The 9,831-nt window shown below is 41.8% G+C and overlaps 2 protein-coding genes across 3 annotated transcripts in view; both read left to right on the top strand.

The window, feature by feature from the left end:
* The window catches only part of LOC108784279 (cytosolic carboxypeptidase 6-like), a 727,452-nt gene that overhangs the window by 350,105 nt on the left and 367,516 nt on the right, over positions 1-9,831 (top strand). The window lies entirely within an intron of this gene.
* Positions 1-9,831, top strand: part of BEND5 (BEN domain containing 5) — a 44,558-nt gene that overhangs the window by 26,657 nt on the left and 8,070 nt on the right. The window contains exon 4 of one of the 2 annotated variants that reach the window (XM_018553037.1): positions 6,645-6,737. The exons of the other annotated variant lie outside the window; for it this stretch is intronic. Coding sequence (XP_018408539.1) covers positions 6,645-6,737 — 93 coding nt within the window. The remainder of the gene's footprint in view (positions 1-6,644; positions 6,738-9,831) is intronic. 2 annotated transcript variants of the gene reach the window in all.

The following is a 9,831-nucleotide window of genomic DNA, read 5'->3' as shown; positions in this document are numbered from 1 at the left end:
AGTGTATTTGTAAAGAAAAATGTTCAATTCACAAGCATATACTGCATTGCTTGCCATGATGTCACTCCTTCCTGAGGAATGCAGGACCGATGAAATCGCACAAGTAGATGCTCTTTCAATGGACTGCAATTACTCTTACTAACAGTAAGTCATTTGAAAGAAGGAGGGGGCCCGGGGAATTTGGCTGGACCTGACATTTTGCTACAAGTTCTGCTTTAACTACTGGCAGTATGGGAGATGGGGAGTGATAATTTTATATGATGCATACACATCAAATGCAGAACAAGAATAAACTACCCTGTGTACTACCCTCCATGGCTGTACACATAGGAGCCCCCATACTATAGGGATGCTGTATTTTTCTATGATTTTTCCCTTTGAGTTATAGCTGTCATTGTGATATGAATCCTATAGGTTTTATAAGTGTATATTAGATCAGTTTTCAGCCCTCATTTTAGTCCTTGAAGTGTCTTCATCACATTGCAGTGCCATATTAGATGATGTAAAGCTGGATGGGATCAGAATACAAAATGCTTTCTGCGCTCTGCTTATTCTCACCAAGGAAACCGACTCCAGGAGGAATTTCTTGGGACAATACAGGTTTCAGCATCCTCGTTATCTGTAAAACATATATTCAATAAAGAAAAACTCCAAGCTGATTGAAGATATTGGTTTGCAGTGAGAACCTGTTAAAATGAACACATAGAAGCAAATAACACTTTTATCTTCTTACCTTGCAGTGGGAGAAGTAACATATAATAATAACAGTAATATCCAAGGCCTCATGCATCGGATGCTCGTGCATTGCCAAGGATACTATTGTATGTGCAAAAGAAATATGATCCAATTATAAAGCAAACAAATAAAAGTATGAATACATCATGACATATAAAGGTTCAGGCATACGGATATACAAAAAAAAGCTGCAGTCTGATATGTACGTTGTGTAGCTTTTTAGGACTCTGAACACAGCAGTAATGTATATTATGGGCCCATGCACACAGCTACATTGTTACTAGGGATGCACCGATACCGTTACTAGTATCGGTGCTCATACTGAGGATTTGGGCGAGTACTCATCCGTAGGTAATCGCAGCTGTTCACTTAAGTCTCATCGAGTAATTGGCAAGTGTGAATGTTGCCCAAATCTTTCCCATTCAATCCAAATCTCATCCTTTGGCTTTAAAGTAGAATTAAAGTCTCTTTTTTGGTGTATATTTACAGCTAGTAAGCATAGATATATGCCCCAACATTAAAAACCCCCAAAAAAGTTGGCAAATATCAACAAACTTACCTGTGTCAGTGCCGCTCGCTCCTGCTGCAGAAGTCCCGGCTCACGAACGCTGTGAAGAAGGAAGTGTGGGCGGGTGCTTGCACAGTCCAGAGCGTAGGAGGGGAAAGGAGGAGAGCAACGCAGAAGCTGAATGGACGCAGCTGGGAGCACACGTCGGACAGACACCTTGGGACCCGAGGAGTCTGTGGTGGATCGGTGACCGGCACCACGCTGAAAGGACGAAACTGTTCGGATCAAGAGGCATCACATAAGGTAAGTCCTTAAAGCAGTATTGGGGGGGGGCATTTTTAGCTTTACAGTCACTTTAATTCTTTGAGACATTAGTAGGGCTGCAACAACTAATCGATTATGAGAATAGTTGGCAACTATTCTCATTATCGGTTAGTTGGTTGGGGGGAGGAGGGGAGAGAGTGAGATTTTTAATGCAACCAATCGATTAGTTGAAAAAAAATAATCAGGCAACTAATTGGTTATGAAAATTTCTGCAGCCCTAGACATTGGAAGTGAGAACTCCTAATGTGCGTTGCTTTTCCAGGTCAGTGACCCCGAAATTACTAAAGCCGCTCGATCAGAATGACAGGGAGCACGGAGCAGGCTTCCCGGCCAATCAGGAAGCCGGACAGCGTGTAATGACGTGCTGCCTGGCTTCCTGATACAGAAAGTATCGGGCTAGGCATCGGAGCATTTGGACGAGTACTCGGCATAGGCACCAATACTAGTATCGGTATCGGTGCATCCCTACAAATTAGTAAACTAAAAGTGAGATTGTAGTCCATCATGGGAGCGAGCTTGGAGCCGGTGACTACTTTCCGACACACACAGGGACCATGGGGAACAAAAGTAGCCACCCTCCAGAAGGAAGGACAGTGTCTCCACCAATTCAGAGATGATTTGAGGATCTACAGCTGAGTGATCTCTGTTGATAGGTTACTTTTTTAAGATTTAACTCCTTTAGTGACCTTTAATTCTTGGAGACATTTGAAGTGACGTGAGAACTCCTAATGTGCGTAGCTTTTCCAGGTCAGGGACTCAGAAACTACTGAAGCCACTGGACCAGAAATAACAGCCAGGGGAGTAGTATTTTTTAGGGGGTGTCAGCTACTTCCCCCAGTACAGATTCTTTTGAAGCTGTCAGCACCTTGATACGGTGCTATGCTGATCAAATAATAGCCACTGGAATGTTAAAGATCAGGAGAATAGATTTTTATCATTCGACTCATGCGTTGAAGATAATTTCATCCGTCGTTAAAAGCTATAAATATTTTCTGTCTGGACAACTGTTTCTTTGGAATTTCTTTAAAACGTTTCTGAAATGTCAAATATTTTGTTTTAAATAGAGGTTAAAATTTTTAAACCGAAAATAAAAATAAATGTCAGACCGAAACCGAAAATAATTTTTTTAATAACCTTTTAACCTGTTTTTAGATTTTATTTTTATTTATTTTAATTAAATATTTCAATTTTTTAACTTTACAGCGGGGGGCTTCGGTGAAATATCAGAGGTCTAAACAGACCCCTGATATTTCCCTTTTAGAATAGGAAAAGAGATTGAGGACACAGAGTCCATGATCACTTTTTCGGCAGCCTTTTTGGCAAAAGTGCCGTTTTTACTGTTGGGGGGGCTACGGTTTGTGAGCGATGGGTGCGATGACGGGACAAAAGAAATCGTACGATAATTGTAAGCTGTATGGCCACCTTTATGGACTTGCATTTTAAGAAGGTGTAGTAAACACAGCCATTTAGTAGCACTTAAAGTGACATTAAAGTAAAAAAAAATGTTCCCTCCCCCCAATGTTAATGTCAGCACTTACCTTAAATGATGTCTCCTAATCCGATCTTCCTCTTCTTCTTTCCTGATGTTTTCATCTGTCCCTCCTGCAGTGCGGCGGCGGCTCTCCGATCCATCGCTGACTACTTTGTCCTTGCTGGCACTTCCGATCCCACCGTGTCTGCATGCGGGTGCACGCGTCCATAGACTTACCTTGCGTCTTTGCTCGTCTCCCGGCCGAAAATCCAAACTGCGCATGCGCCCGCCCCAAGATGCTTTGTGGCAGCCCGAGCAGTTTAGGATTCTTGGGCGGGAGCGCGCGGCGAAAACGGGGTAAGTTTAAACCGCTGTTAAAGCGTTTTTTAGAAAAAACTTTTTGCATATATCTACTGCTAACAAAAGGGTTTAGAAACCCTTTAAGGGCCGGTGCACACCCAGGCGACACCTCACCGCACAGTAATCGTGCACGAGGAGTCGCCTAGGTGTGCACGGATCGCGCTGTGGGTGCCATTATTTTCTAACGGCACCCCAGTCGCGCCGGGCAGATCGCGGTGTTCTGAAACAGCCGCGCGTCGTGTATTGCAAAATAAAAAAAGTACAGGTAATTGTGCAGGACCGTGCGATCCCGGATCGAGTAGGTCTGCACCGGGCCTGAAGAGAACATGTCATCAACTTATAATATTGCAGGTAAAAGCACAGAAATACCAAGTATTTTAAATGCTTACTTGCAGTGTTTTTCCTTTTTCATACATTTATTTTGTATTGACTAGCAATGTCCCTTTGAACTTGCTAGAAAATTTGACTACTTCAAAAGAGTCAGTTCCCTAGAAAAGCCTCCTCTCTGCTTGCTCCTTCAATTTTGAACGTTTGTTCGATTTTCTAATAGTTAATTAGGTTATTTGACTATCTATCTTGAATGTTGTAACTAGCGATGAGACCAGGCTTGGTATGAACCCAGTTTGCCCAAGCCCACTCAAAACTCGGACTGCTACTCCCTCCTTCCGACCCAATCAGTTGCCCTGCAGCTATACGTCACAAGGGGTAGGGAATGCCCCCACTGCAACTGCCGACACTGATTGGGTCGGGAGTGGCAGTCAGAGTTTTGAGTGGGTTTGGGTGAAATCAGGTGAATCGGGTTCGCACCAAGCACAGTCTCATCTCTAGTTACTGCGGTCGAGCTAGATAGTCAAATAACCCGATTAACTATTGGAAAATAGAGCAAACGTTCAAAATTGAAGGAGCAAGTAGAGAGGAGGCTTTTCTAGGGAACCCTAGATTATCTTTAAGCCTGATGAAGGGGACCCTGCAAGGCCCCGAAAGCGCTTGCCAATGAGATACAGCTCTTAGCAATAAAATATTTTGCTTTTTCAACTTATGGTGTGCTGGTGACATTTTTCTATTGTTCATGTGTGGCGGTGCCATCCGCAGTCATTTCGAGCACCCATCCTCATCAAGTGGGAATCCCGGTAAGGAGTGCGGTATGGTTCCTGTTTCTGTTTTTTCAAGTGAACTGACTCTTTTGAAGTAGTCAAATTTTCTAGCAAGTTCAAAAGGACATTGCTAGTCAATACAAAATAACTTCTGAAAAAGGAAAAACACTGCAAGTAAGAATTTAAAATTGAAGGAGCATGAATCAAGTTTGCTCCAAACCCAGCTTTATCTCTAGTCACTACGGTCAAAATAGATGGTCAGTTATACACAATTAACTATTAGAAAATCGCACAAACGTACTAAAAACTTATTTTTTTTGTTTAAATATTCTACTTGGTGTATAGCCAGCTTTACATTTCTCTGGTTTTTGTCCAAAATATTACAAAAAGTTTGGGCTGGAGATCTACTTTAAGACCGTACCTCCTTAAGGAATGTCAAGCTCTTCAAGGTAAACAACATGATTTACCCGAGAAAATGAGAACATAAGACATGTTCAGTTCCGTGGCGTGATCCGATTCCTGTAGCTTTCTTTCATTTGCTTTCATTAGTGACAAAGCTCCTACTAGCTTCTGTTGGAGTTTTCCCCAGGATTCATGTAACTCATAACACTGGATTTATCAGCTTTAACTTCTAATCAGATGAAGTCTCCGGCTGCTCGCGGGCCCAGCTCACTTCATAAGCTTTGATGTACCTGCTCCCACACTTCTGAAGGAGAAGACCGAGTGGTCGCTCTTTAAAGAAACCTTATAAAATGCATCTGTTCATTAAAACGTTTCTCTGCCTGTACAAGTGTGCGGTCTTTGACTCCACACCATCTTCTCTCTCTCTTCTTTTTTTTTTTAACTAGTAGTTTCAGTTGGAAAAATTTGCTTTCACATGAAGGAAGGTTCTTTAAAGGACCATACAGGCATGTTCTGCTTTTTTTTTCTTTAATCTCCTTTGCTTTGACGTTTACTGACCAGCAATGTTCAGTCTTCCAACCAATAAAATGAAGATTTGACTATATTACCATAATCTCGACTCGGTGGCTTCATGGTTAGCACTTCCATAGACTTGAGTCCTTGGTACTGTTCCCATCAAGGGGCAGTCTTCATGAAGTTTGCATGTTAATGCTGGTTTCCTGTGGACATTTCTTGTGGAGCCCTTGGATCCTAGGACTGGGCTGTACGTGGGACATGAACTTATTCCATGTCTACATTAAGACCTGCCCCCTTTTTTCAGTAATCAGATGTTACAGCCTATATTGGCCAATGAAGTTCAGGCATTGGTCTGTTGGATTACAGGGTCGTACCTAGCATTTGAGGATAGGGGGCTTTTTATAGACCTCTGACCTCCAGCCAGGATGATTTTCTTACTGTTATCAAGGTACTTGCCCGTATGTTGTAAGAACATGAGACATTCCTTTTAGTTTTTCATATATAATGTATCAATGCTCCTCTGATACCTTCCTGTTTGTGCAACCATGCACCGCTGTTTTTCTCAACAACAGTGTGGTGACGTGTTCCTTCTGTGGGCTGGTGTGATCTCCGCACAGAACCTGGTCATGACCCACCCACAATCGAGCATCAGCCCTGAGCACCGCCTGTGAAACCCTACGCGGTGTCATGGGAAATACAGTTCTCATTTCCCCCTTAGAGTGCATCAGATGTGGCATGCGCTGCCTACTTTTGATCCTCCCATTGGTGCACTATACTGATTTGTTATCAGTTAAATTGTTCTTAGCACTCTCTTTGGACAACACAGCTCTTCACCTTTATGTTATGGAGAAAAGAGGAGAAGGAGGTGTTAGGTAGCCCTGTCCAGTGGTGAAACTGATACTCCATCATAGGTACAGTACAGTGAATAAGTGTTGTCACCCTAGTGCAGGAAGTGTGATACTGGCAGGATCACCAGGTTAAAATAAAGGAAAACGTATGCTTGAAAATAAAAGGAAAACAAATGCAGACACCTTATCAAGGACTGGTAAGCTTCAATACACTACATGTTTGTCCTTGGGTTTAGATACACTTTAATTCATAAGGTACATTCACCCCAGAATCAATTTGTGTCTTACTCTTTATATATGTTACAGTTCTTGTTTACTCAGCTACTACATATTAAACGTCTTTGGTTTCTATGTCCTTTATAATGGTATATGTTTGTTTTATTTAGTGTCTTCATGGAATTATCGAACAAATGGAATCCATGGCTCCCCTCCAGTGGCACTAGGAGCAGAAAATACAGATCTAGCTGGAACAAACGAAGGTCAGATTCCCCTCCAAATGATTAAATAATACAAGACCATTGTCAGAATTTATAAAGCTGAGTACTGGAAGAAAATATTCCTTTCACATGGAGGTTAAAAACAACGGGAGTGACGAGCGCACAACAGGTGTGGACAGTATGGAAAAACCTTAAATAGCTTTAAAAAAACTTTCAAAGCACTTTCTTAAAAAAACTTTAAAAAAAAAAACAAAAAACTTTCTTTTATTTTATATATATAATTAATTAATTTTAATTCATCAGGGTATTCTTTGTCTTTAAATTTTTTGGTAAGAAGTAGACTGGACGCAGTATAGTCTGATTTATCAGTGCAATTTCTGCTCAGTCGACAAAACTGGCTTTTGGGGATGTTGTTTTTCCACCTGGGGTGATGACAACTGTGATAGTGCAGATATGAATTCCCCCCCATGGGTTTTGTATGGTTTTTGGTAATGATCTGTTTATTTTTGGTGGTAAGTTCGAGATCTAAGAAGACTAATTCTTTCGTGCTGATGACATGGGTGAAGGACAGACCTAATTCGTTGTTGTTGCAATGTTGAACAAATTCTAGTAAGTTTTCTGGTGCACCGTACCAGATGATGACTGTCATCTATATAACGCCCATAGAAGACTAGATGTTTAGCATAAGGGTTGTTTTGCCATATGTGGTGGTCTTCCCAATAGCCCATAGTGAGATTGGCGTAACTGGGTGCATAGTTAGCGCCCATGGCTGTCCCGTTCGTTTGTAAGTAAAATTTGTCCAGAAATGAGAAATAGTTGTGGTTCAATGTAAATTTGGTGCATTCCATGATAAATTGTGCTTGGGTGTGGTTGATGGAGGATTTTGAGAGATGAAACAAAAGGGCCTCTAAACCTACTGCAAAAGTGAGTCTGCATCAATAGTTACACTATATCTTTTAACTGTTTAACTGTTAAACACCCAGTATTCCAGGGTTGTAGCGCTCCTTCTTTCGTTGTTTCACTTTCACATGGAGGACACATTTCTTTGTGTGGCTTGTGAAGAGTTACTTTCCTATTTTGTACCCCCTCCAAATTATTTCATCTTTACATAAGCCTAGGAGGCCCTGAGAAGTAACTAAACTTAAGAACTGGCACCCTGGGATGCCTTTATGTAGCCGGTTTTGTCTTTAAATACATTTCTTGTGGAGCCCTTGGATCCTAGGACTGGGCTGTACGTGGGACATGAACTTATTCCATGTCTACATTAAGACCTGCCCCCTTTTTTCAGTAATCAGATGTTACAGCCTATATTGGCCAATGAAGTTCAGGCATTGGTCTGTTGGATTACAGGGTCGTACCTAGCATTTGAGGGTAGGGGGCTTTTTATAGACCTGGCCAAATTTGATACAGAGTGTACAGCCTGGTGCTAGGATTCAGGGGATCCACAAGGGCAAAGAAAGTGATCTGTAGTTTAAATCAGGTACTTAAAGACACCAAGGTTCCTACACCTCAGCAGTGCTGTTAGCGTAAATACTTTTTAGCATTTGACAAATTCACTTTAAAGGCCTGTATTGTGGAAGCTGTGCCCAAAAATGCAAGCAGAGAAAAAAAATGCTTCCTAACGTCAGCTGTGCCCACTGATGACTAGTGGGGGAATATTTCAGAAGCTGCAGGAGAGGTTTAAAAAGCACAGATTAAGGAAGGAATGATATAGTAGCAGGGAGATCCTTGCACAGCAGGTTCACAAGTACGGCTTTATCTTTTAATGAAAGCTTACAGTATATTCCGGTGTTCTATCGAAAGCTCCAACTCGTCGAAAATCTCCAACGACCTTGCTGCTGGGTACTTGCAATTTGTAGATTTTGACCAGACAACATTAGACTGCAAAACACAAAGACTGACGGAGCTCTGTACAGCTGCATTTTAACAATATTCAGCTGGTGGCAAGCTCGACGAGTATTCTGAAAACGCTATGCGCGCATGCGCACCGCAACTGTACAGAGCTCCAGTCTTTCTGAGCACCGGAAGTGAGGTAGTTGGAAATTACCATGAGTTGGAGCTTTCGATAGAACACCGGAACTTCAGCTTTAAATTGCCATTTTCCAATGGAGGTTTGAACTTGATTGGTTAAACAGGCAGTTCTTTTGAAAGACATTTTTGTAGATGAGTGCTCCTTAATCTTGAATTGAATAATCTCATAAATATTTCATCTCTTTCTTTCAGTAACAAATAACGAGAAATAGTAAAGCAGTTTCTTTGTGGTTCTTGTGCAGTTCTCAGTTATCTGGGGTGGGATTAAGCAATGTTTTTTACTCGTCTCATTTCTGACTTCAGTTTACGTTGTGAACCCGGCGATCGGGCGCTTCGCCTGTGTCAGGAAACAAATTCCTCAGGCCTTATGGAGTGCATGGCCTTATTTGCTGCTCTGGGAGTTCTCTTTCCTCCTCTGCTATAGCCGATGTCTCCCTCTTGCCTTCGCACTCTCTGTTTCTTCTTTTTATTTGCCTATTTCACCGTACAATAAAACCCTCTGAGGTGTAGGATTGCTATTTCTGCAGATGAAGTCCAGGCTTAAATCACTGTTACTGCAGAAAACCTTTTTTTTATTGTAAGCCACAGATCTGTTCTAAAGGAAAATTTCATACCTCACAACTGTCCTTGTTTTGCCGAGACACTTCCAGCTTTTGTTTCCCTGGAGTGATGGGCCTTAAAAAGAAAAACATGGGTGTAGTTGATGTCCTAAATAGGCTTGAGTTTTGTGGGTTTGGGGTAGGGCTTATTATTGAAGGATAGGAGCATGCATGTTTTTTGAAATTCTGCGGAAGATCTGGCCTCTATCTAATCTGGCTTGCCGGTTGTTTAAAAAAAAAATCCTCCGTTATGACTACGGTATTGACACAACTCACATATACTTTTTAGGGCTTGTTCACACCAAGCGCGGAGCAATTGCAGAGCAGTTACAGACCGGATCAAAACTGCGTCCAATGTATTCCAATGGTGTTTTTAGCTCCAGTTCACATTGCGGCGTTCCGTTCCAGAGCAGATAAAAAAACTGCAGCAAGCCCTATTTTACCTGCTCTGGAACGCATCAAAAACGCATGTAAACGCGTCAAAAACGCAGCGCAATGCAATTCAA

The sequence above is a fragment of the Nanorana parkeri genome, unplaced genomic scaffold (genome assembly GCF_000935625.1).
Source record: "Nanorana parkeri isolate BGI_ZX_2015 unplaced genomic scaffold, ASM93562v1 scaffold106, whole genome shotgun sequence".
In the NCBI taxonomy this organism is placed as follows: domain Eukaryota; kingdom Metazoa; phylum Chordata; class Amphibia; order Anura; family Dicroglossidae; genus Nanorana; species Nanorana parkeri.
The sequence above is the reverse complement of the archived record's forward strand: the minus strand, read 5'-3'. Positions and strand labels throughout refer to the sequence as shown.